This window comes from Symphalangus syndactylus, chromosome 15 (genome assembly GCF_028878055.3).
Source record: "Symphalangus syndactylus isolate Jambi chromosome 15, NHGRI_mSymSyn1-v2.1_pri, whole genome shotgun sequence".
Classification (NCBI taxonomy): Eukaryota; Metazoa; Chordata; class Mammalia; order Primates; family Hylobatidae; genus Symphalangus; species Symphalangus syndactylus.
This window is the reverse complement of record NC_072437.2, coordinates 28108668-28135855: the sequence shown is the minus strand read 5'-3', so window position 1 is coordinate 28135855 and position 27188 is coordinate 28108668. Positions and strand designations below refer to the sequence as shown.

Here is a 27188-nt window from a genome sequence, read left to right as displayed (position 1 = left end):
GTGGAAAAACTGAACTAATTTTTGATCTGTTCAGGAGCCATTCTTTTTATTCACCAACCTCAAAGTACTTAACAAAAAAAGGCCTGGGATGATGGTTGAGCTTGAGGTCAGTCAATGGATTTTCAAACTAGAGCACAAGGCTAAGTTTCTGAGATGGTTAATTATTTATAGGTGCCAGAGCTATCTCCTTATAATAGTAGGCACTCAATATATGACTGAAAGAATGAGTAGAGAAAAGTAAAGCTATTGTGAATAAATGAATTAATAAAGAACCGATGGTTTCAGCCCAATGGCTCACAACCTACTCACACAAGACCCTTATGTATTTGCTATACACATCTTATGTTTAGAAGGAGAATGCACAACATTGTAGGATCCTAGAGTTTAAAAGTTCATTGTTTGTTTAACCTTGACAATTATTAGGTAGTTAACAAAGATGTATGATATCTTGCCATGAATTATATCTTCCTGTAAAATGAAGACACTTGTTCAGCATCCAGCACAACTTTTAAATATTCTGTCCCACACTCTGATAACTAAAAATTCTGTTTGCAATGAAACGAGACTAGAACCTAACTCCACTTTACTATCAAAATAAAATATGGAAATATGGGCTTTTCCATAAATCACCATACATCAGGGTGCATTAGAATGAACAGTATAATAGATGCGCAGACCAAAGGTAATTCAGTTATGTGGGACATGTAGACGAACGCCAACTAAGGTGATCAGTGTAAGTCTCTTTGAGGAGAAATTATTTAAATTCAGAGGACTTTTCAAGGATTAAAGATGTAGACCCCGAATACTTATTATGCAAGGAATTGTGCAGGAGCCCTGAGGAGGCAAACTTAGTAATCCAGATCACAGAAGTAACAGACATATTATAAATTGGGTTAAATGCTATCAATATCTTCCTTGTGTACTATTAATTGCCTGCACATGTTCTTATATATTTTCTCTTCCCCAAATACAATAACATTTAATATAGGAGGCTAAACCACAGAGTATGTAACTGGCAATTTCAAATAACTATTAGGAGATGCACTGACATAGGCTGAAGTTAACTTTTCTGAAGCATCATTTGCCCTTCAAAGATTGAATGTCATCCCACTCTAGCCCCTGCATTAAAAAGTCTCAGTTCAAGACCCTTTTCCATTAATGTCTTACTTTGAAAGAGCCAATCTGATAAATTAAGTATGTTCTTAGGTTAAATGATATTGACTTAATCAGATTGTTATTTTGCATATTTGGATTTAAATGCTAGGTAAAAGCAGGGATACATGTGGCTTCCAGCAGCATCATAGGATGTGTGCAACTGTTTATTCTGCCTCTTTTGTTGGCAGTCTAAGAACTTTATCCCAAATAAAGAGATTATAAACATGAAGGAAAAGCTGTGATTATTCTTAGTGTCCCCTAAGCATTGTGTTTTTATTCCTACTGAGATATTTTAAGTTTTTTTTAAAAAAAGCTTTCTGTAAAGGGATTATTTAGAGATTTGTTTTTATTTTAAAACAATGTTATTTTGATATACATATACAGAGTGAAATGATTACTGCAGTCAAGCAACTTAACATTAGCAGTCAAACAAATTAACATATCCCTCACCTACCATAGTTACCTTTTGTGTGTGTGTGGTAAGAGCACCTAACATCTATCTCAGCAAATTTCCTGTATACAGTATCATATTATTACCTATAGTCTCCATGTTCAAAAACATTACGTTCGATGTAGAGACATTTTTTCACTCTTCCTCCTTACGCAGTATATTCTTTAAAACTCAGTTTAGCGTTTCACTTCTTTTTTAGAGATATGGGGTATGTGCTTTAATTTCATGAGTCTTTGTTTCTCCCTCTTCAGAGATTCTGAACTCCTTTTGGTTTAAAACCATGGCCGAGCTTTAATCACACAAATTATTTAATGATAATGCTTGACTGTACTGCTGTCACCTGAACACTGACATTTTAAAGCCCTAGGTTGGAAAGGATGCTAGAATTTATTATATCATTTGAAGGGATATCATTTTAATATTTAGGTCCCTATACACAAATTTTAGAAAGAGACCTCTTGCCCTTTATTAATTGAAAAAGTGATGCCAGGGGAAAAGGGCTGTCTCCTTTTTGTTGGCCTCGCATCCCTCATCTGTGAAATAGAGACTGAGTGATATTTACCTATGGGCATCCATCTTAAATGATTAGTGGGAGTTAAAGCAATTATTATAAATTAATGGCTCTGTGAGTTATAAAACGTTGGATATTATGGAGTTCCATTCTCATGGAGGGAGGCAATTAAAGAAATATACACTTATAGACTGTACCATAGATCTTGTGACATTTCTAGCCACTTTGCCTTTTATTGCTTTACTCTATGTGATATGATCAGTGTTGTAGTCATGCTTTTACAGATGCCTACTGAAATTGCAGTATTTTATAGGGAAGAAAAATAATTTTTCATGAAGTCTTATAGGCAGTTCAATTTGATTATGTTCTTAATCACTCTCACCTAGACTTGGCCCTTTTACTGAATTGGTCTGAACTAGTTTACAGCTCTTGGGCTTTGAACAGTAAATCTTAAAATTCTAATGTCAGTTGTCATATAATTTAGTAAGAATGCTGATCTGCTGCTATCAGGAGCAAAAACAAGCACTTTGAAAATTAGTTTATTGTATATCACCCCAGAATCACCAAATTCAATAGTAAAGTGGCTAACTTTGAGTAAGCAAAGAGGGCTGTGGGACTGCAAGTGCAATAAACTTGAAATTGATTGTTTGTGGGTGAATTTATGGAAGGTAGTTGGTTTGATTTATGCATTAAGAGTCAGAGTGTGAAAGATGGAAATCAGCATCCCCGGTCAGCTGAGTTGCAGAAGGTCACTGGGAGGTGGTGAATTACTGTTTGCCATGGTTTGGCAAGCAGTGTTGGAGCAGCTTAATGAGATCTAACCAAACTTGTCCATAAAGATGACACATGCAAAAAGGAAAAATATTATTCAGGTAAGATACCGTTCAGGCTCTAGGACTAAGAACATCTTTGGATATTTGAATATGAAGTTTTTGGCATCTTCTAAGATAAATATGGCAAATGAGTTGTGAGCAGGTCTGAAATTTATTTATAAATTTTTATAAATATTTTATAAAAATTTCTTTAAATAAAGAGTATTTATTTATAAATACTCTTTACATTTCCCTGTCTTGGGTTAGCAATCAGCCTTTCTTTTGGGTACCAACACAATATGTTTGTGAAACACAAATGGAAAATAAGCCTGTATAAATATGTTTTAGAAAGAGTGGTAGAGATGTAGATATACCTAAAAATACTTTCAAGGAGGACATCTTGATATCATTGTAAAAGAAAACATGCATAAAATCAGCTAAACCTATCTAAATGAGCATAGGCTATTTATGGGTTCATAACTATGCATTAGTATGTGGACCGTTTGCCCTGTCACTGCTTACACACAATATCAATTGTTGAATTTCAAATATTTTGCCCACAACCTACCATAAGACATATATCATATATTGCATCCCAATGCATATACAATATATACAAGAAATATTCTTACTTCATACGATGAGCTCTGAAATACTCTATTGTATTTTAAGCTTGAATGCTGATGCTAACTGATGTTAGGTCCTACAGTTTGAAAGATGGTTGAGCTGGGATGAAGTGAAACAGATGAAACCTCCACTTCGATGTTCTTCCCTGGTATTGAACCTCAAAGAGATTGGTAATACTGCTAACACTTGCTAAGAAATCAAGTAGGCAGAATTGCAATTAAAAAGACCCTGAAATCAATGCTGTCCTTATAAAAGGCATCAAAGGATAGGTGGGTGGATGTCCAGAATTATGTGGTCTTATACAGTTTGTGCTTATCTGTAGAATGCACCTCAAAACATAGATGCTTCCTTCCATAGTGGACTCTGAGATTCTTTTTTTTTTTTTTTTTTTTTTTTGAGATGGAGTCTCACTCTCTCGCCCCGGCTGGAGTGCAGTGGTGCCATCTCGGCTCATTGCAACCTCCACCTCCCCGGTTCAAGCAGTTCTCCTGCCTCAGCCTCCCCAGTAGCTGGGATTACAGGTGCCCCCCCACCACGCCCATCTAATTTTTGTATTTTTAGTAAAGACAGGTTTCACCTCCTTGGCCAGGCTGGTCTTAAACTCCTGACCTCGTGATCCACCTGCCTCGGCCTCCCAAAGTGCTGGGATTACAGGTGTGAGCCACCGCGCCGGGCTGACTCTGGGATTTTTAAGCACAAAGTCTCTGCTTATTCTTCAGCAGCACCAAGCATTATACCTAACCCATTGCTTGTGTGTTATTGAGTGGAAATTAAACAAATGAATGAATGAATAAATAAATGAATGAAGAAAGTAAGAAGAACATGAGAAGAATCAGATGCATTCCATTTAACTTTTATTACAGAAACTCTGTGGTGGCCTATGCTAAAGCAGTGAGCACTGCAAAAGTAAACAAGACAGAGCTCGTAATTACTAGTTTGGGATATAATAGCGGTGGTATGAGCAGATGGCTAAGGAATATGGAACCTTAGGTATTTCATAACAGTAGCATAGAGTAACAGCTTCCTACTTGGCTTTGGCTCTGTGTTCTGAAATAGAAGCAACAGTCTGGGACTAAAAATTGCAAAACCTGGATCAGTTACCTTGGTTCACCTTGTCATGATCATAACCCTTCTTGTGACAGGTGGTGATTTTGAGCACACAGTAGAACCATAGTCCCCACTGTCCACCATTCTTAAAATAACTACCCTATTCTTCTCCTCCTCATTTCTCTCCAGGTAATTCATTACTGTACTCTGGCAGTCAGAAATGACTTGAGGAATTGATTTTCCTTTGAGGCAAATAGGAGTTTGACCCACAGATCTATGTGGGTAGTGGAAATGCGGACTCTCTTGGTCTAGGGGCTTTTCTATTGGATTTGGGACTCAATTAAGTGAAAGAAGGAGCCAATCAACAATATATAGTACTCTTAGCTCCGAGGAGTGGCATGCTAGAACCGGCACATATTGGTTTTTGAGAACTGATTGTTAAAATTTCAGGAATTTTTGAATCTCTTCCTAAGAACAGCAATTATTAAAAATAAAATGTATAAATTTACAATTAAATCAATTGTTAAAAGTGGTGGACACTAAAATACCATCAATTTCTAATTATTTTATTAATAGTTATACTCCTGATGTCTGTCATACCTTCCTGGAGGAAATACTACATAGAAGATACTATGCACATCTCTCCCCACTTGAACATTCATGACACAATTTTGGCAGCTAGAAATCAGCTGTGTTGGGAGTATTTATATCATGGAAATTGGTATAATTTGGAAATTATATTGGAGAATACATCCCTTTTAAATTAAGAATTTCCCTCAAAACTGGAAAGTTGGTTGACACAATACTGACTCCATTTATAATATCTCAGATACTGACATTGACGGATACTGAAAAGGGAATAGAAATAATACGCAACGGTCCTAAACGTTGGGTTAAATGGATAATCAAAGGCAGTCGTGATGAGTGCCATTGTAGAACTACTGGAAGATGACAGAGCTACTGCAGAGGTTCCCAAGTATTCTGTTCATGGAGTCCCAAGTGTCTATATCAGCCAGGGTTCTCCAGAAAAACAGGACCAATTATATGTAAGAACATATATGTTTTACATATATATTTACATTTATATATTATAATGATAATAATATATATGATAGAGGGAGAAAAGGCTTTATTTTAAGGAACTGGCTCATGTGGTGTAAGACTGTGAGACTGGCAAGTCTGAAATCTGCAGGGCAGACTGGCAGACTGAAAGCTTATGCAAGAGTTGATGCTGCAGTGTTGAGGAAGAGTTTCTTCTCCAGGATGCCTCAGTTTTTGCTTATAAAACCTTTCAGCTGATTAGGTTAGGCCTGCCCACATTATTGAGGGTAATCTCCTTTACTTAAAATCATCAGATTGTGGATGTTAACCACATCTACAAAATACCTCTACAGCAACACTTACATTAGTGTTTGACTACATTACTGGGTGCTATGGCCTAGCCATGCTGGCTCAATTACGGTGTCCTACTAATTTTTCTGTGGCATCCTAAACTGGAAGAAATACTAAACCTTTTATTTATTAAGTCCAAACAATTCACTATTTGTATCCTAAAAACTTAGTGACCATTTGCAAACATAATACATATACATTATGAAAATTTATTTCATACATAGTCACAATTATTTACTAATGGATAGCACACAACTTCTCAAGCCCTAGAATGAAGTTGGATACCACCACCCTCATTTCCTGCTCCACATGATTTTCACCTGCTGCTAGGGAAATGGAAAGTAAGGAAAAATGCTGCTTTGCAATGATATGATGCTATTAAAAGGACTGTCGTACTATTTAATGTTGAAACTGTGAACTACCTCCAACAAGTAGTTTCTGCACTTTTCTACAGATGTCAAATTTCCCCTGAAAATTTTAAATCTCATGGTGCTTCCAAAAGCTTACTGTTTTGCCCAAGTGAGCCCTGTCACAGTGATTACAAGGATATTGTGTATTTTGCATAATAGAATCAAAATGCTCCTGTGTTTTGTTGTCAGCTCTGTAATGCATAACCACAGTTTTCCTGGACTGTTTGCATATAGTAAGAAAAGTTGCAGCATTCAGATTTTCTCTCAAGATCTTTATATTCATTATCTTTTAAAAATTGGTGTTGAGAAATACAATGAATCTCTCTGTGTGTGTAATGTGAGTGTGTGTGTATATGTGTGTAGCTGTACATACAAATTCCTGATTATCTTTTGTGTTGAGACAGCGCTTTAAAATGTCTAAAAATTTTATCTGTATAAATTGAATAAATTGTGTATATTTAAAACAAGTAGAAACTTCCTTTATTTACAAATAACCAAGTAATTTACAAGTTTAATGATTTTATAACATACCAAGGCCAAGGTTAGATGTGAGAAAAAGAAAAGATAGCTTTTCTCACTCCAGATGCTTTCCGCTTTCTAAGACTGCTTTGCCTTCCCACACTGCCCACTCCTCACCTCCCATACACTTTATCCCTTGATTATTCTGATCACACCTTCTCCTGTGCTCATCCTCACCCCTAAACAGTTCAGCTTCTCTGAAACAGGAAAGTCAACCAAATGGTAAGGGCCAGAAACACTGGCAGAAGAACTAAGAAGGTTCTTCTGTGTCATCTAGAGTAGCATGTTTAAATTCTCTCTGCATAACCATTGGACCTGATTTAAACAATTAGCTAATTGGTCCCATTTAAAGGGGCTATTTTTTGCAGAGTGAAAATTTTAGAACTACAAGAATTAGCATTTAAAGTTTGTATCAGGAAATTGACATCATCAAAGGATGACAATAATATAGGTAGTTTGAATGATAAGGTCCCCTAAAGTAGAATGTTAATTGAATTTCCTAAAACCTGTGTGAAAGTTGGAACATTTCTGATTACGGTGTTGAGCAACTTCACTAAACAAGAGTAGCCCTGAGAGATGTGAAATGATCATTTATAATACCTCTTTACACCGAAAAATGTTGAAAAGTGCTTATTTGGAGGTTTAGGGTATTTGAACTTAAGGAAATGAAATGGAACACACATTTTAAAAATGTGGCTTCCCTACATTCTGCCATTCCCATTTAGGTTGTATAGGAAATGTATGAAACTAAAAACAGTCCAGGTCTTATTAACTCCAGTTTAAATTATCTTAGCTATCAGAAACTCTAGCTAAAAGTTAACTTATTCTAAAATATTTCACTTCCCTCCACCTGTTCCTTAGGTGTGGTTAAATTCCTTCACTTCCTTGGCACCAGATGAACAAACTGTATGTTTATTTGAGGAGACATGTCAAATGATGAGAACACTGTTGCTTGGCACCAGATGTGCTCATTGACTATGGGAATTTCAATAATTCTAGGATGAGAGAACTCTGACATAGACTGTACACTCTGAAGAGGGCCAACTCTGAAATAAATATTTGCCCTCTGATCAATTGGAATTTGGTGTTTCAGAAATTGAAGCTCTCTGTTTTCTGAGATCTTGCCATCTTCTTTTTTGGTGTGAACCGGTTTTTATTGGGGTAGGAAATGTCACCTTGGGCTATGGCATGCTATACACATTCTAATAATCTTCCTGGGGTAGTTGATGGAATTATTTCTTCTACTTGAAGTTGCTCTTGCTGTCAGCCACCTCTTTAGGTCCACTGCTGACCATCTCCTACTTGAGAGAGAAAGATCTTCCAAGGATTCTTCCAAGAACTTCCTTTTTCTTGGAGACATCCTGTTGCTTGCCCCTTCAGGATTGCTAACTGTTTCCTCCTTGGGGGAGGATTTCACCCTCTTGGGAAGCAATGGTTCAAACAGAGGAAGTGGCTGCTGAGATTAGTAGGAAGCTGGCGAAACAGGAGAAGAAGCCTTAGTGAAGGGAAAGAAATGACTGGCTGTGCTTGGCCTTGCGTCTGCAGAAAACAGCGGTAGTATTCTGAAGGAGTATGAGGAGATGGGTGAAAAACCCAAAAGAAGTAAAAGCAGAAGCTCTAGGAGGCTCCTCAGGAGAATGGAATGGAAGGCCCATCTCTCTCTTTCTCCAAACTCAAGAAAAAGAAATAGTTTTCCAAGGAGGAGTTTGTTAGTAGCAATCTTACCATCACCTTTCAACTTTGTAGATTTTTACTTTCTATCTACTTCCTAGGAAGGACAAAAATAGTAACTTCCCTCTGCACTCCAGAGCTCTATAAAAGCCAAAAGTTAGTTGGCTGAAGTCTGTGAAATGCGACTCACTCTGGGCACTTCATTTCTGTTGTTTATCTGTTTGTTTGGGATGTGCATCGCAAAGTCCCTGAGTGTCACCTCTGAGGGCAGAGAGCTTGCTGTAGCAGACCTGAGGCTTGCTTGTGGGGTTAACGAGGCCCTCCTGTCTCCTCCTCTTTCCCACCACGCCACTCATGAAGTCTATTCCTGGCCATTTTCAGGCTCAAGGTCATCCCTGGAGGGAGTGGGATCTGGCAGAATCACATTTCTGCTATCACCTCAGCATCTTGTAGTGAAAATGAACATCTGGGCAAGCATTTGGGAAAATATCTTGTGAAGAGCAACACGTAAGTTGAAAGAGGCATGCAAAGTGAGGAGCAGCCTCATCTCTTCTTTGGAAAACAGATGACAATTTATGGTCTGATCATATGTCCTTGAGCTCATTCTGCAACTTCCTAGTAGAACTCCCTTCTTTCGCATCTACAGTTTCTCTTTTTTATTTTAGAGCTTGTGAAGAGCTCTGTAAAAAGGCGGGGACCCAAGGAACTCACTGGCATCAACTTCAAGTGCCCTAAGAAAGCATCAACCTGTGTAATCATGGTTATGTGGCCCTGTGTCTGCTTTTGTATGACATGAGCCTACCGTAATGATTTGCCCGTAGAAAGTTTCCAATAAAGGCTTGATGAATAAGGGTATAGCTATTGTAGTTTCAGCTTTTCATGTTCTGCATTTTTGGTCTCTTATCCTGATTTTATTATTAGTGGTCCTGGGAGTGTCTGTCTCCTTTTCAGTTGAGCTAAGTGTTGTATCTAATTATATATTAGACATATTATGAAGAACCTTTGGCAATTTGAGAAAGGGATATGAGTGGGAAACTCTTAAAGATTGCACTTTCTCCTCCTTCATAAGTTATAACTTTGGAATAATTTCATTGTTATATCAAATACTTGTAGTTGTCAGAAGGTAGTTCTGCTGAGAATAGGAATTCTTGCTGTTTGGAGAAATTGAAACAGAAAGGGCCATGTTGGATTCTTCATACTGCAAAGCAGCTGCCATGATTTCACCAAGTAAATATTTTCAGGCATTGCTGGTCACATGGTCTCTGCCATAACTACTCTGCTGTTGTAATGCCAAAGTGGTCATAGACAATCCATGAATGAATACGTGTGGCTGTGTCATTATCAAACTTTACACTTAATTTGAATTGCGTTAAACTCTCACATAGTCAAAAGAGTCTTACTATATGTTTTCCCCAAACATGGCTCACTGCTCCCAGCAAAATAAGTGATGGACTGTGTTTGACCCATCAGCCACGGTTTGCAGATACTTTTTTTAGGAAAAAGAAAAATTAAACCTAAGCAGAACAGATTTCCCTTAGCTTCTCTGATCATTCATAATTGTCAGAATTTTAAGGAATATCGGCAGGCTCAGATCAGTGGAAGAGAAGAGCTACACTTCAGTGCTTCAGTTCTCCCACAACCTTCTTCCTATCTAGTAACATGTTACAAAGAAAGCAAGGCTCAGACCGAATTCAGCCACACATTCAGACATTTACTGGCTAGCAGACCTCAGTGATGAGCCTGTATGTTTGGGAATGTCACAGTACTCTCTCCCTCATGCTCTAACAAGCACTTTGCCTGAAAGATTTACACCAAGGCTGACACAGTGATCTTCCAATATCGGGATGCTTCAAAGTTCCAGCGATGTCTGTGAGCAGAGTTTTCCCTGGATGGTGTGGGAACACAGGACTAGCATCCCAGATTAGGGAATTAGGTTGCCAGGCCTCTGTGATTCTCAAGTCTCATTCATGCAGTGGGAGGAGAGACTATAAAACCTTTTGGGCCAAATTCACTTTTTAAATTTTTTACTTCTTTAAAATTGGTAAAATATATATAATATAAAATTTACCATTTTAACCATTTTACAGAGTATGTTTAATGGCATCAAGTGCATTCGTATTGTGTAATCTTCACCATTATCCATCTCTAGAACTTTTTCATCTTCCCAAACTGAAATTCTATAATCTTTTAACAGTAACTCTCCATTTTCTCCTGCCCACCGCCCCCCAGCCCCAGGTAACCACCATTCTACTTCCTGTCTGCATGATTTTGACTACTTCAGGCACCTCATATAAGTAGAATCATGCTATCTTTGTCCTCTTGTGATTGGCTTATTTTGCTTAACATAATGTCCATGTTGTAGTATGTGTTAGCGCTGCATTGCTTTTTATGGGGAAATAATAGTCCATTGTATGTGTATACTAGAAATTGTTTATCTATTCACCTGTGGATGGGCGTTTTGGTTGTTTCAACCTTTTGGTTATTGTGAATAATGCTGCCAACCCCATAGCTTGAACACCAATTTCACCTATGAACATTTATTTTTAATATCTCTTCTGCCCATTAGTAAATCCTCCTATTGATTTAGTTAATACTTTTTGAAAGCTTGCCATAGCCACCCCAAGTGTATAGATTCCTGTTTGAAGTACTGTAAATGGTAACTGCTCCTAAAGCTATAAAGTTTATACACACACATGTATACCAGTGTTTATACTGAAGCCTTTTAAAGTAAATAACTCATGGCAGTATGAAACAGGCAACAACGGCCGGGCGCGGTGGCTCACGCTTGTAATCACAGCACTTTGGGAGGCCGAGGTGGGCGGATCACAAGGTCAAGAGATCGAGACCACGGTGAAACCCCGTCTCTACTAAAAATATAAAAATATTAGCCGGGCGTGGTGGCGGGCGACTGTAGTCCCAGCTACTCGGAGAGGCTGAGGCAGGAGAATGGCGTGAACCTGGGAGGCGGAGCTTGCAGTGAGCCGAGATTGCGCCACTGCACTCCAGCCTGGGCGACAGAGTGAGACTCCGTCCCCCCCAAAAAAAATAAAATAAAATAAAAAATAAACAGGCAACATTTTCATTTTGTCAATGTGTTTGTTATTCCCTAAACATATTGAAAATATTCCAGGAGAGTTAACTGTTAAGCTACTGGTCTCTTCTGAATGAGGGATAATAATGAGTGGTGCCTGCTTGGACTTTGTGATGTGCAAGTTTCCTGAAGATACCTCCATCACCCACCCCCCAAACATCTATGTCTCTTTTCCTCCCAGAAAAATTGTCATAAGTTTGCTGTTGTCATAACTTAGCAACATTAGATGATTAGACATAGCTTAGAGACATGAGCAGCTGTTAATTACTTGATCTTGCTAAACCTTTGCTCTTCTTGCCGTGATATGAGGAGGTTGTACCACCTTCCAATAGATGGATAGTTCTTGTTAATTTAACTTTTGTGTGTGCAAAAATTGTGAAAATAGTGAAAACTATCTTGCATCTACTATACTTAGTTTGTATTTATTCACTTAAATTTAAAAAGAATGAAGAGAACATATATGCGCAATGAATTATTCTTTTTTGACATTAATCAGTTATCAATTCCAATAATAATTAGAGAATAATAGGTTGATTATTTTGAAGAAACCTATTTCCTCTTATCTAGTCATTTTGTGTGTTTACACATGTGGAGCTTTTGTATTTTTACTTATTAGAAATTATAATAGTAAGAAAAACATTTGATATCCTCATAGCAACATTTTAAAATCATTACTTAGATATATTTCATATTATAGTTTATAAAATTAAAATATCTACTTAAATGAAAATTTGCTAAGCTCTGAGCTAAACCTTTTCCTTATTTTATCTCCTAACCTGTTATCATCATTTCCATTCTTACAGATGAGGAATTGAGATGTTAAGCATCTCCCTCTCACTTCACATAGCTAGTAAGTGGTAAGGTCAAATTACAGTGTCACCTTTTAATACTCCTATTAATGTAATTGTTACTTATATATCACACTAGAAATATGAAATTAAAATAAAGAACTGAAAATATCAGGAAGACTTGTTATTTTAAAAATCTTAAAAAATACAATACAAAAAATTTTCAAAAATGAATAGCCCTTTCATATTGAGTGAAGGAAAAGCAATCATGGTATCTTGCAGGATGAAAAGTTATCTGTATTCTTTGGACATGAAACCATTTGCAGTTTAAGGAACACCCAGCCCATGTGGAAACATAAGGAACTACAAGCCCTTTCTGGGTTTATGTGGAAAAAAAAAAAAATTGCAGTGGCCATGTTTCTGGTTCATTGTTAAGCTGTCCGGGTAACCTTGATGTCTAGATACTTCAGTTTTTCTTCTAAGTAGTAGTAGATAAAAATTTCCCAGAGATTTTTATCCATGTGTATGGAAGTTTAGAGTCATGGAGGTATATGTAAGAAACTGCCTTACTAATTCAGTGCAGTATTAGATTGTTCATAGAACTGGAAATGTTCTTGAGAGGTCAGCTCATTTCTTTATGTTTATATTTGTTCCTGGGAGTAAGAAACCAAGAGAGATGAGGAGATGGAGAATAGAGAAGTATGGAGAGAGAAAGTGAAGAGACAGCAAGATAATTTAAATCACTATCAATTGTGCTCACATGTCCCAGGTCATGAATAAAACTGGGCCAGGATCAGCATTTTGCTGCCTTAACTTTCTTAAGGTGATTGAAACTGAAAATAGTATTCAAATAGTCACGCAAAGAAGTGGGAGGGCTTCCGCTATATTCCTAAGAAAGAAATGATGAAATTAACTGAGAGCCACAGAAAAACATCAAGCAAAGTAGAGTTAAAGGAACTGACTGAGAAAGTCACCTACTCTCTGGGTGATATTCACAAAACCCTGTATTGGGTACTCTACTGATGAATTTAGTATGTTTCCTTCAGGAAAGATTTTCTCTTTATGCCCTTATCATCTATTTCACCATAAACCATAACTCCACTGAATGTTCTATTTTTTAAATACTCATGGGTATGAAAAAAAAGAACATGATCAGAATCTTTATTATAATGTTCATTTGTTATTAAGAAAAATAATAAGTGACAATATACAAGTCATTAAAACACTTAGATATTTTGTTCGTGGATTTTTAATTTTTGTCCTTATAATTTGGGCTTGATATTTTATTGAAAAGAAAATTAGTGATTGATGGACCATTTGCTTTTGATAGTCAACTTATTCTATCCTAGGGTCTTCAGCTCTAGAACCATGCTTCTCAGTGGGATGTGGGTATCATACTCACTTTGGGAAAAATTTCACAACTCGCATTGTTTCATTTTGGTGTTGTCGAAATCGTCACGTGAAAGATGATCAGGAATACCCTTGTAGTTGAACAGGTTTAGTTATAATTTATTGCAAGACCAAGCATATGTCATGGAGAACCATGTCCCAGTAAGAGGATCTCAGAAACAATTTATTATAGGATATGGGTTTTGGTTGTGTGTTTTAGGGGAGGGTCCATAGAGTCAGGGGCTCTGACTCTATCATGCTGGATTCAATGCTGTCAGAAAGCAGAGGTAATTCTATAAGAAGGTAATTCTCTAATAAGGTAATTCTCTAATAAGGCATTTCAGTAAGTCTTGCTGACAAAATGGAAGACTAGCACAAGGATAAATCTGTGATTACTAAAGAAGTCCATCATATTAGCCAAGAGAGGAAGTGCTTGGTACTTTTTTATTTTATTTTAATTTTTTGAGACAGAGTTTTGCTCTTGTTGTCTAGGCTAGAGTGCAGTGTCGTGATCTCAGCTCACTACAGCCTCAACCTCCCAGGTTGAAGTGATTCTCCTGCCTCAGCCTCCCAAGTAGCTGGGATTACAAGCATGCGCCACCACTCCCGGTTAATTTTGTATTTTTAGTAGAGACAGAGTTTCTCCGTGTTGGTCAGGCTGATCTCAAACTCCTGATATCAGGTGATCTGCCTGCCTTGGCCTTCCAAAGTGCTGGGATTACAGGCATGAGGCACGGCGCCCAGCCGCTTGGTACTTTTTGAATGGCACAGTAACCTTGTTTTCTGTGCTTAGACGAAACTATGAAGTGGCCTTACTTGGTTTATTTTTTTTGTGGTCTCCGAGTAGTCTTGTCTGAGGTTGGTATTCTGTGAGAATGTTTACGTGTAACAGCAGAATGAGTGCCAGGCTGGCTTCTAAAGGTCAAGGGCTATTTGTTTTTTCATTCTTTATAGCTACCCTCTGACCTCCTCTCTAGCAAAACTGTAGTGACTACTAAGCTTTAAAAACATATTTCCGAGTTTTTGTTACAAAATATTTTCATCATACAGAAAAAGTAAAGATAATGTATTAAGTACCATATATCCATCAAGCAGCTTAAGAAATAAATGATTATAGATAAAAATATTCGAGTATTTCTCTGAAATCCTAATCCTTCCTAGGAGCGAATTATTAACTGGAATTTGATGTTTATCATTTTCAAGAATAATGCATTTCCTTTTCTTTTAAAAATACATATATATTTATTTTTTGTCTCCTTCCTTTCTAGAAATTTAATAAGATATACCTTTATTTTATTTTGTTTTAATTGGCATAAAATAATTATACAATTATACATATTTATGGAAGGTACATAGTGATCTTTTGATACATAAAATGTATAGTGATCAGATGGGGGATTAGCATGTCTATCATCTTAAACATTTATCATTTCTTTGTGTTGGGAACATTCAATATCCTCTTTCTAGCATTTTGAAATTATGTAATATATTATCATTAACTATAGTCATCCTACAGTGGTGTAGAACACTAGAACTTATTCCTCCTATTAGCTATAATTTTGTATCCTTTCACAAATCTCCTTATCACAGACCCCTTACTTTCCTCTACCCTTCCCAGCCTCTAGTAGCCTCTGTTCTGCTTTCAACTTCCAAGAGATCCTTTTTTTAGCTTCCACATATGAATGAGAACATGCAATGTTTACCTTTCTCTTCTTGGCTATGTCACTTTACATAATGTCTTCCAGTTTCATCCATGTTGCAGTGAATGATGGGATATCATCCTTTTTAAGGCTGAATACTATTCCATTGTGTACTTATGCCACATTTTCTTTATCTGTTCATGTGTTTTTGGCACCTAGACTGATTCCATATCTTGGCTATTGTGCATAGTGTTCCAGTAAACGTGGGCTGCAAATGCCTCTTTGATGTACTGATTTCCTTCTCTTCAGATAAATGTCCAGGAGTGGGTTGTTGGATACTATTTGTAGTCTTTTGAGGAACCTCCATACTGATCTCCATAGACACTACCATAGTTTACATTCCCACTGACAGTATATGAGTTTCCTTTTCCCTGGATCCTCCCCAGCATTTGTTATTTTTTATCTTTCTGATAACAACCATCCTAACTGGGGTGAGATGATACCTCACAGTGGTTTTGATTTGCATTTCCCCAATGATTAGTCACGTTGAGCATTTTTTTTTTCTTATAATTGTTGGACATTTGTGTGTCTTTTTATTAGGAACTCAAACACCTCAACAGTAAAAAAAGAAAAAAAAAAAGAAAAAAAATCACTTCAAAACGGCAAAAGACCTAACGTTCATATGTACTTGTAAACTTTTTTTTATTCTGCTGTTGTTTTAGGTAGGAGCTTAAGCGTTCAACTACATGAAGTATAGTTTAGTATATAGTATAGTGTATAGTGAAGTATACACCCTATACTTCACACAAGGTCATAGGACCTACTTTTATAAGTACTATTAAACATTATAAATGAATTTTAATCACAGAGTCAAGCACTTTGTTCATTTGTTTTCAGTGTCCTACAGTGACTTTAATAGCAGGAGCAATTCGTTGGTTTTATTTAGCGAGATATTGGGTGCATTTCCATTCTTCCCTCCACGGGCTGTGAGAAAGATTTTTGACACTAACTGAGCTGCTTCAATTGGAAATTCACATTTTATGCAATAACAGACCATTTTAATTTTATGAAGCAAAGGATTGGCTTCTACTTGCAAATAGCGCTAAAGAAAGCAATATTGTCGAAAGAAGTAGATAGATCTGATGAATTAAATACAAGGCTTTCATTCCTTTTATTCTACATTTCTGTATAACGTAGGCATTAATTAAACCATCAGTGACTTCCTTCTTTCTGGAGAATGTTTTCTGTCTGACAAGAAATGTCAACTTAGCGAATGAGACCTACCATTAAAAACACACTCACTTGGACTTAGAGAAAAGCTGATGCATACCCAGGGACAGACTTGTAGAAAGAGAACCCAAGGGACAGTTACCATCTTTTCTTGCTTTTGGTGATGGGACTAAGTGTCTTTTGCCTTACTTGAGGTTTCCCAAGAAAAGCATACATAGCTGTATTACATCTTGTGTCGTTGTATCACCTGATGTTTACTTGATGTATTAAAAATAAAAGCCAGGAAAAAATACCATGGTATTTTGAAGTTTTTAATGCACCTTCACTTACATGATGAGGAACAGAGACTAAATATCAGGTTCAACTTAAGTCCACCACATGTTTGGAATATTAGATACACTGATGTGCTGTGGCCCAGACAGAGTTCATGGGGATGGATGGAGAAGTAGATGGAACAAGCACCCTGAGATTTGAGCAAAGTGTTAGAGAAGTGAAATCTCTAACATCTACCAAAAGTCCATAGAATGCAATAGTGACATTTAACTTCTCCTTGCAGGGGAACACTTAAGAATCTGTCCTCAGGAATATACATGCTGCACCACAGAAATGGAAGACAAGTTAAGCCAACAAAGCAAACTCGAATTTGAAAACCTTGTGGAAGAGACAAGCCATTTTGTGCGCACCACTTTTGTGTCCAGGCATAAGAAATTTGACGGTAGGTGAAATGGTTTTCACTTCACTTTGTTATAGGTGCACTTTTCTATGAGAATCTTGGTATCATATGAAAAATATTTTTTTAAAAAGGGAGCTTTTCTATCCCTCTTACATATTTATAGCATTGTCTTTTTTAGATAAAGCATGAGTTTTCTTGACAGTATTTTTTTTTTTTTTTTAGTAATATCTTGGTAAAACCTGGTTTAACAAAGAGCTGTTTTGCATTTGTGCTTTGCCTGTGAGATTTATTGTAAAGATTTAGCTCAAGTTTTCATTATTAGAGGAATTATAATTCAGGTTTTGTTATACTGCAGCCTTTCTAGTTTTCATATGGGGATTCTCCCTTAAAAAATAAGCGTAATTTAAGATTATTTGAAATATAACATCACTTTTGGGCCGGGCGCGGTGGCTCACGCTTGTAATCCCAGCACTTTGGGAGGCCGAGGCGGGCGGATCACGAGGTCAGGAGATCGAGACCACGGTGAAACCCCGTCTCTACTAAAAATACAAAAAATTAGCCAGGCGTGGTGGCGGGCGCCTGTAGTCCCAGCTACTCAGAGAGGCTGAGGCGGGAGAATGGCGTGAACCCAGGAGGCGGAGCTTGCAGTGAGCCGAGATTGCGCCACTACACTCCAGCCTGGGCGACAGAGCGAGACTCCGTCTCAAAAAAAAAAAAAAAAACAAAAAAACATCACATTTGAAGAGGAAAGTCTTGTTTTAAATGTCAGCGACACAGATTTCTTTATTTTAGACTTTGCCATTGCAATCATATAGCACATTTTACATTGCAGTTGTGCATTCTATATAAGGTTTAGACCCTCTTTTGATATCCTGATTATAAGCAGTCAATGATATTTCTATATTCTATTTGTTAAATAAACATTTTATATTACAAATTATTACTGAAATTACAGCATTGAACTTTCTCATTAGAGCCTGAACATTTTGAAAATATTCAAAAGTAGTTTGATTCTTTATAAGCAGTATCAACAATGATAACAATAAATTTAGTATTTTTAGAAGGTGTGTTGTCTTTAGTGCTTTAAGAAATCAATGTACCTTACTATGATTTCTTGTAAACCAGACTTGCACCTTGTGGTGAACCTTCTTTGGGCTCCGTTGGTCCTACAACATTACCCTAGAGCAAAAGAGCTGTATTAATTTTCTTCTCTCAGTTCAATCAATGCACAGCAGAGCCAGTTTAGGAAAGGTTGGCCGAAGTTTTTATGTTTCTTTTTTCTTTCCTGTGTAGTAGGTAAAATGTTCCATTTTATTGCTGTTTTAAACTATTATAGCAACACTGATCTTTTTCAAATTGGTTCTCAAGGCTATGGAAGACAGGTCTACCTGGTAGTTTCAGTACAAATGATGTGACACTTTCTGTGTAAGTGACTGGAGTTTCATCTTTCTGCAAGTGTGTTTCAACATCTTCACATTCTATCTTTGGCTGTCCCTTGTGTATAACTTTATATGTGGATGTACATGAAAATAATTTTTATTTAGCGGTGATGCTGTGAATATTGTTCCCTTAAATGCAACTAGGGAGTACTTAGGGGTTGCTCTTGATTATAGGTTACAGATCCAGTGACATTCAGAAGCCCCTGATAGGCCTCTGTGTTTGGAGGACTGTACTCTATCACTTTGAGCTACAGCAAATTGAGCTGTTTTGTCATTTGTTACATAAAGCAGGTGATAGTGATCTGTTGCCAGAGATTTTGACTTGTGTCTCTGGGAAAACAAACAAACAAACAAACAAGAAAGAAACTCTACTGTGTTTATAAAGCTATTCTCCAAAGTGATGTTAAAATAATTCCAGGACAGTATTCATGGTAGATAATATATATTCTTTAACAAAAAAAAAATAAATATTAGGTAGCTTTATGGAGAGTTGACATTTTTAAAACAAGTAAAGCCATTCAACAAGACTGAGCCCGCCAGGCATGGTGGCTCATGCCTGTAATCCCAGCACTTTGGGAGGCCAAGGCGGGTGGATCATGAGGTCAAGAAATTGAGGCCATGCTGGCCAACATGGTGAAAAACTGTCTCTACCAAAAATACAAAAAAAAAAAAAAAGCTGGGCGTGGTGCCAGGCGCCTGTAGTCCCAGCTACTGGGGAGGCCGAGGTAGGAGAATCACTTGAACCTGGGAGGCGGAGGTTGCAGTGAGTCGAGATCGTGCCACTACACTCCAGCCTGGCAACAGAGTGAGACTCCATCTCAAAACAAAACAAAACAAAAACAAAAACAAAACAAAACAAGACTGAGCCTTATACTTCTTGTATTATATCAATAACTTTTAGTATCTTTGCATCTATAGTTTCGAATCCCACATCTAGTTTCTCTTATTAAAGAAACCTCTCTCCACTCTCTCACTTACTCCCTCCCTATAGGTATACAGGTATATTTTGAATTGTTCTAATGTACCTAAGGGTATGATGTCAATCAGTTTGACAGGACATTGATTTTGCTAAGATTAGATCTGACCTAAGGGGGGATGAATTCTTTAGCAACCACTCGTCTTATTGCAGTTGCATTGAGTTGGATGGGAGAGAAATTAAGATTTTTTTTTTTTTTTGGAAGCTTTCAGCCAGAGTGGAAAAAAAAAAAAAGAGAGAGAGAGAGAATCTAAATGTGATTCTAATAATCTCAACTCCTGAAGCACTTAGACTTAATCATCATCATCATCATCAATTAAAAAGTCACTGTCACAATTTCTGCTATTTTCTCTGGGTAGATTCATGAGGGTCAGTTATACACTGCTGTGATTTATTTTCTTATATCTCAAAGGTGAGCCTGCTAAGTCATCTTCCATGAGTGATTGTGCATTCATGTGGGTAGTTTTCCATTTGTTCCTTTTTTCCCCCCCAAATAACTCTCTCACGTCACTTATTGATGAATGTCAGTTTGATGTGAGCACAAAAGAAATATCTAGGTTCAGTTATGGAATGTTACCCTCTTGGAGTTTTATTTTCCCACATAAAGCCAATGGTACTATGAAGGACTTTGAGTTTATTTTTAGTAACTTCCCATTTGGTTAGTGATTTTGCATCATTGCTGGAGTCTCCATCCATCTTGTCTATTTTGAGGTTCTTCCTCTGTTTCTACTTTCTCAGAAGTCTTAATTTGTCATTTGGATTGTGTATGTCTTTGTTGGCTATATACTCTTTATGAAAAACCACTGCTTAATTAAAATTAAGAAAGGTTGCCAGGCGCGGTGGCTCATGCTTGTAATCCCAGCACTTTGGGAGGCCGAGGCGGGCGGATCACGAGGTCAGGAGATCGAGACCACGGTGAAACCCCGTCTCTACTAAAAATACAAAAAATTAGCCGGGCGTGATGGCGGGCGCCTGTAGTCCCAGCTACTCGGAGATGCTGAGGCAGGAGAATGGCGTGAACCTGGGAGGTGGAGCTTGCAGTGAGCCGAGATGGTGCCACTGCACTCCAGCCTGGGCGACAGAGCGAGACTCCGTCTCAAAAAAAAAAAAAAAAAAAAAAAAGGTTGATGACTTTTCTTTCTATTTTTATTAAGTACAGCAGCAATTTAAATTACATACATGTGATCTAGTCCAAGATATATTCAGAGAGGCTTAAGTCAATCACTGGTAATGATTAATCTCTGGTTATCACTTTTCTTACTGTATGAGAAATGCTTTGATTCTATTTAACTTTTTATTTTGTGGCAGCGGTGACTGTTTTTAAAATTTGAGATTCCAGTACTGTTAACTTAAAACCATATTCTATTTATTGTCTTACTTTCTCTGTCTTTTGTAAATTGATATTTTGATAACATTTAGAAGGGACACTATAATTTTATAATTTATAAAATTATAAATACTCATCGGATGGTAGGAAGTTAAAGTGGAATGAACACGCGTTATCACCCAACCTTCCTAAGTTTCTATGCTTAGCTCCAGGATTAGCCTAACATTCACACCTGAGAGGCAACAAATTTTAAAAATATATAATATCAATTCCAGAAATTTTAATTCTTTGGCAGAAAATTTTCTTATAGCTGTATATCTTTTTTAAGTTTTTGAATATAGAATTAAAATGTCATGATAAAAGTCTGTGTAATAGAGGTTTCTTGACATTGCTTCTCCAAGGGTCTGACAAGGTATTTGTTGTTTTGCTTTTTTTCTTATTTCTCCAGCCAAATCTCAATTTCTGGCTCTCATTACACATCCCTATAAGCCCCTCATCCATTGGTCTGGGTCCTGGCCACTGCAAAAGTTCTCTGGGAACTATACAGGGATGTTCTCAATATGCTCTGTAGCCAAGCCCAGCTTTTCTGTTGCTCCCCAGGATTAAAATTTTGGACGAAGACCCAATCTAGTACACCAGGCAGAATGATCACATTACTCCCTTCCTTCTCACCTTCCTCTCCTCTGCCAAACACCCCAGGCAACAATAAACAAAAGCATATTAAAACGTAGACAAAGGGAGAGTCATCTTTGTGTACTCGCTCATTTTTAGCATTTTTGTGTTTAGTGACTAGCCTGTCAAATTGGCATTTGTGTCTAAGTGCTCTTTTGCTACTGGCTACCAAATAGCTCATATGTAAGAGGAAATGGAGAACAGGCGAATGTTCAGCTAGTAGTAATAGTCATAAGAGGCAACATCTGACCCTGTTCCCTTCCCTTCATAGATTTTTAACCCTGGGTATTTGAGGCAAACTGCAGTGCAGTCACGCAGGTGTTAAAATAAATAGCAGAGTCAGGATTCCATCCCAGTCTGAGCACTCCTGGATCTCTGCTCTCAGCCACCTACCACATCATCTCTCCAGTACTTTCCAGTTCCCAGATGTGCTGGCATCTTGTGGTCAACACCGCCTATTCCTCTATCTCACCCTGCCGGGCCTGTCCTGTCCCAGTTATTGTGGGGAGGATGTGGAAATGACTGTCAAGGAAAAGTGGAAGATTTGTTTTTAACTCTTACAAAAAAAAAAAAAAAAATTACTCACCTAAGTATAGTCCAGCCCTCAAGGAATCTGGAGGTTTGACAGGGTAAATGACTTTCCAAGTTTCCACTAAGAATGATGAATCCAAGACTGTAACCTAATACTTAAATCAGAATTAGAAATAGTCATGTTATATATAGGAAGTCAATACTTGGTTGATATTCTGAATTTTTATTTCTTTTGAATGGATGCTGTTGAAAAATTATTGATATTTCCTTAAAAGGGCAGTAGAAATATTGGTGAGTAAAGAATCTACCCATATCTTTGGGAAAGGCAGAAACAGTATTAAATTGGAATTTGTCCCTAAATTAAAGAGGAATGGGTGTTTTTTGTAAAAGCCTTTGTTGAATCAATGAAGATATATTATTTATTTATTTATTTTTTACCTCACAAAGCCTAGTGGTTTCTGTCTTGATGTTGGCACTAATACCCTATCCTCCAAGAATGTCTGTGGAATATGGATTTTTTTTTTTTAAATATGGAATGCTTCACGAATTTGTGGAATATGGATTATTCAGAGGCAGGAAAATTTAGTTGAAGGGATATTTTATTTAGGTTCTTTTTCCTTTGGATTTATTTGAGCTGAAATATATTCACATTTGGAGCTCCATATGAAGTTTTTTGTTTATATGTTCTTGGTCTTATTATTTTACTTTCCTTCCTGGCTTTTATTAATGTATTTTAATCATATACATTTGTCTAGAAATTTTGGCAGCCGGTACATTTTTAAAAGCAAGATAAAAATATTGAACAGTAAGTTCTATCCTTATGAAGAACTTATTCTGTAGTAACACCTGCAGACTACCCATTGAACTGGACGCAGAAATAATTTATGTACAGTCACATAATATTTTTACACTGCAAATCTGCTTGTGTTTTGTTTTTAAGTATCATTTCTCATCTATATACTGTAGAGGTGGCAATAACGTAATGATTTCTTTAATATATGGCCTAATTTTCTCAGAGAATACACTTATTTGAATATTCCATATGGTGATAGCATCTTTCATATTTCTTGTCACAAGGGTGATATTTTTTGTATGTGTGTGTGATTTCTATTTGAAAACATTCATTTAGAGCCTACCATAGAGAAGGCACTTAACCAAGTATTGTTGTAGATTAAAAGATGACTAATAATGACTAAAATTTGGTCATTGCCTGTCAAGGAGTTTACGTTTTGGGGGAGACATAAGTATAAACCTAAGAGTAAAAAAGGCAGAATTACTTGTATCGTAAAGTAGAAGTCCATTGCAAAGAGGAGGGAGGAAAGTTTTCTATTTAGTGGCATCCAGGAAGACTTTTTGGAAGAGCTTGCAGTTCAATATTCAAAGAATGTCTTAAGATTGTGATAATTAAAGAAGTGCCAGGATGAGACAAAATGAATGAAAGATTTTGTATGCAAGTCCACGAAGTCTGTCAGACATATTGTAAATAATTTACTATTGATTTTATTTTCAACAATGTTAACTTATTGACATTTAGCATATATCTATTAGATAGATATTCTGTAACAATGTTTTATTCCTTGCACCAGCCTGCTACTGTTTTGTAACAAAAAACACACAATTTCAGGGCATAAACAAGAAGCGTTCATTTTTCCGCAGTACATCTTTGGGTTGACTAGAGATTGGCTGTTCTAAGATGTGCTCATGCAGGCTTGACTCTAAACTATGCATTTAGAGTCATTTTGGTCTGGTCTGGTCTGCACATAGGTTATTCTTTTGAAAGCAGTACTCTGTCTTAAGCATGTTCTTCTCTTAGTGGAGTTTGGAGATGCTAATATAGACAGGTGGAGGCAGAATGCTCCTTAAAGCCTAAACTAGAACTGCCACACTGTCTTCCTAAGGTTCATAAGCCAAAGGAAATCTCATGGCAATTTCCAAAATTAGTGGGACAAGAGATTATACTACTCCCAAGGAAGTGGAGGTGGGGAAAGGAATGATTATTTCTGTATCATAATCTACCAGAGTCCTCAAGTGACTGTCTCTTGCTACTTCCCAATGTTTTACTAATCACATTGACTTTTAAGAAATAGATTCCCTAGGAATTCAAGAACAGTACTTATTTTCTACATAAATCACAGCAAGACAGACACAGTTGTCTTACTACCTCCAATATCCTAACATACTAACAAATACATGTATAACCATACACACAAAAACACTACAACACACACCCCTCTATGGTGTTATTAATATTATACGGATAAATAGATGTAATATTTCTGTGTATTGTGCTGCTGCTGTCCTAAATCATTGCACAGAATTATAGGCAACTGCAATTCATAGGGCTTATAATGTTAATCATTCTAGGAAGTAATTAGCTGAATGCCTTCTGTACATTTGCTAGGCTACCAGCTCAGCAACATGTATTCCATCTGAAGGACACTCCTCTTGAAATCAGAATGTGCTGAACTGAGTTTTAGAAATTAGAGAAGCAGTCTCACTGGCACTGGAAAGTAATCTGCCAATTTTCCCAAAGGGCAGATCTTCCAAAAATAAAAATCATCCAATTAGAGATTTTGGCTTTGACAGAGCTATTGAACAGGTTTGTAAATCACAAACGCCTTTCAAGCCTTGCGTTTTTACAATGCTGAAAGAGAAGATCCTGGTAGGGGGTCCTTTAAATGTGGTGCATGTAGAACCCAGATCTTTGTACAACTGGAATACGCCTTCCTTCTCTCCTCCTCCTCCTCCTTCTCTTCTTCCTCCTCCTCCTCCTCCTTTCTCTGTCTCTCTGTCTCTCTTTTATTCCTCTCCTTTGAACTCTGACAGCTCTTTCAAAACTAAGGCTACACGCTGCTGATCATCAGCTCTGGCTTCAGTGATGAACTTCCAATCATTTTCCAATTCTAAGACCCTTACCACACACCTCAAAGTAACTTGAAATACATTATGCTCCCAGTGTGGTTGTAATATTATCATCTTATTATCACCAATTCCCTTGCACGGTGGCTTTGCTGAGCAGCTGTTTCACAGACAAGCCAATTTCTTTTAAGTATTGCTCTATCAGACTCTGAAACCAGTTCTACCAGAAGGATTCTTGGTCATGAATGTTAATGAGCAGACAAGTATCCTTTCTCTGACAGAGGCTCACTAATCCTTTGAGTAAGTATGGGTGAATTACAGGAGAAATTTTATTTTATTTTATTCTATTTTATTTTATTTTATTTTATTTATTTATTTATTTTTTTTGAGACGGAGTCTTGCTCTGTCACCCAGGCTGGAGTGCAGTGGCGCGATCTCGGCTCACTGCAAGCTCCGCCTCCCGGGTTCACGCCATTCTCCTGCCTCAGCCTCTCCGAGTAGCTGGGACTACAGGCACCCGCCACCATGCCCGGCTAATTTTTTTTTTTTTTTTTTGTATTTTTAGTAGAGACGGGGTTTCACCATGGTCTCGATCTCCTGACCTTGTGATCCGCCCACCTCGGCCTCCCAAAGTGCTGGGATTACAAGCGTGAGCCACCGCGCCCGGCCTACAGGAGAAATTTTATTTAAGTTAAATTGATCTGCCACTAAGTAGAGAAAACTTACTTTCTTATTTTAATGAAAACCAAGAAAAAGTATTTAATGGGGATGTAAATTACAGCTCCCTGGAAACATTTTTGTCTTCTGACCTGAGAACACAGTAGCTCAGTAGACTGGTTCAACTGCATAGTGTGCTTAACACCAGTAAACTCATGATCTCCAGTGAGGCCTGATCTTCAGTGGGACAGTGGGAAACGGAGTAGAAACCACTCACTCTCTCTGGGATTTGGTACCAAGAGATTCTTTATGTTCCTTAGTGATAAGTAATAGGGATAAAAAATTATTCTTTCTTCTTCCACTGAGCCAATGTAAGATTTCCTTTTTTTTTTTTTCAAAACAAAGAAGATAGTAAAGCCATAAGAACAGCATTTGTATGCTTTTTGTATTGTAAGAATATGAGAAAAATAATTTCAGTGAAGCTTTATCTGAAAGGATATAACCACGTCCTGATGGAATACTGAGATGGGCAAGTAGAAGGGAATGAGATGGGCCAGGCGCAGTGGCTCACACCTGTAATCCCAGCACTTTGGGAGGCCGAGGCTGGCAGATCACAAGGTCAGGAGTTCAAGACCAGCCTGGCCCGCATGATGAAACCCCATCTCTACTAAAGAATACAAAAAAATTAGCTGGGCATGGGGGCATGTGCCTGTAATCCCAGCTACTCAGGAGGCTGAGGCAGGAGAATCGCTTGTACCCAGGAGGCGGAGGTTGCAGTGAGCTGAGATCGTGCCATTGCACTCCAACCTGGGTGACAAAGCGAGACTCCATCTCAAAAAAAAAGAGAGGAATGAGATGGGCAGAAAGATATTGTTCTGGCCGGGCGCAGTGGCTCACGCTTGTAATCCCAGCACTTTGGGAGGCCGAGGCGGGCGGATCACGAGGTTAGGAGATCGAGACCATGGTGAAACCCCGTCTCTACTAAAAATACAAAAAATTAGCCGGGCGTGGTGGCGGGCGCCTGTAGTCCCAGCTACTTGGAGAGGCTGAGGCAGGAGAATGGCGTGAACCCGGGAGGCGGAGCTTGCAGTGAGCCGAGATCGCGCCACTGCACTCCAGCCTGGGCGACAGAGCGAGACTCCATCTCGAAAAAAAAAAAAAAAAAAAAAAAAAAAAAAAGATATCATTGTTGAAGCTGGTTGATGAGTCTTTGGGGAGTTCATAGACTATTCTGGCTTGTGTATAGTTTCTGAATTTCCATAATAAAGAGATTAAAAGAGAGAGACAAAGAGAGAGTTGGCCAGCACAGTGCCTCATGCCT

At 37.6% G+C, this 27188-nt stretch overlaps 1 protein-coding gene across 2 annotated transcripts in view; it reads left to right on the top strand.

Moving 5' to 3' along the window:
• Positions 1-27188, top strand: part of GPC6 (glypican 6) — a 1204563-nt gene that overhangs the window by 293580 nt on the left and 883795 nt on the right. For both annotated transcript variants that reach the window (XM_055244176.2, XM_063618993.1), the window contains exon 2: positions 17290-17448. In XM_055244176.2, the coding sequence (XP_055100151.2) occupies positions 17290-17448 (159 nt within the window). The remainder of the gene's footprint in view (positions 1-17289; positions 17449-27188) is intronic.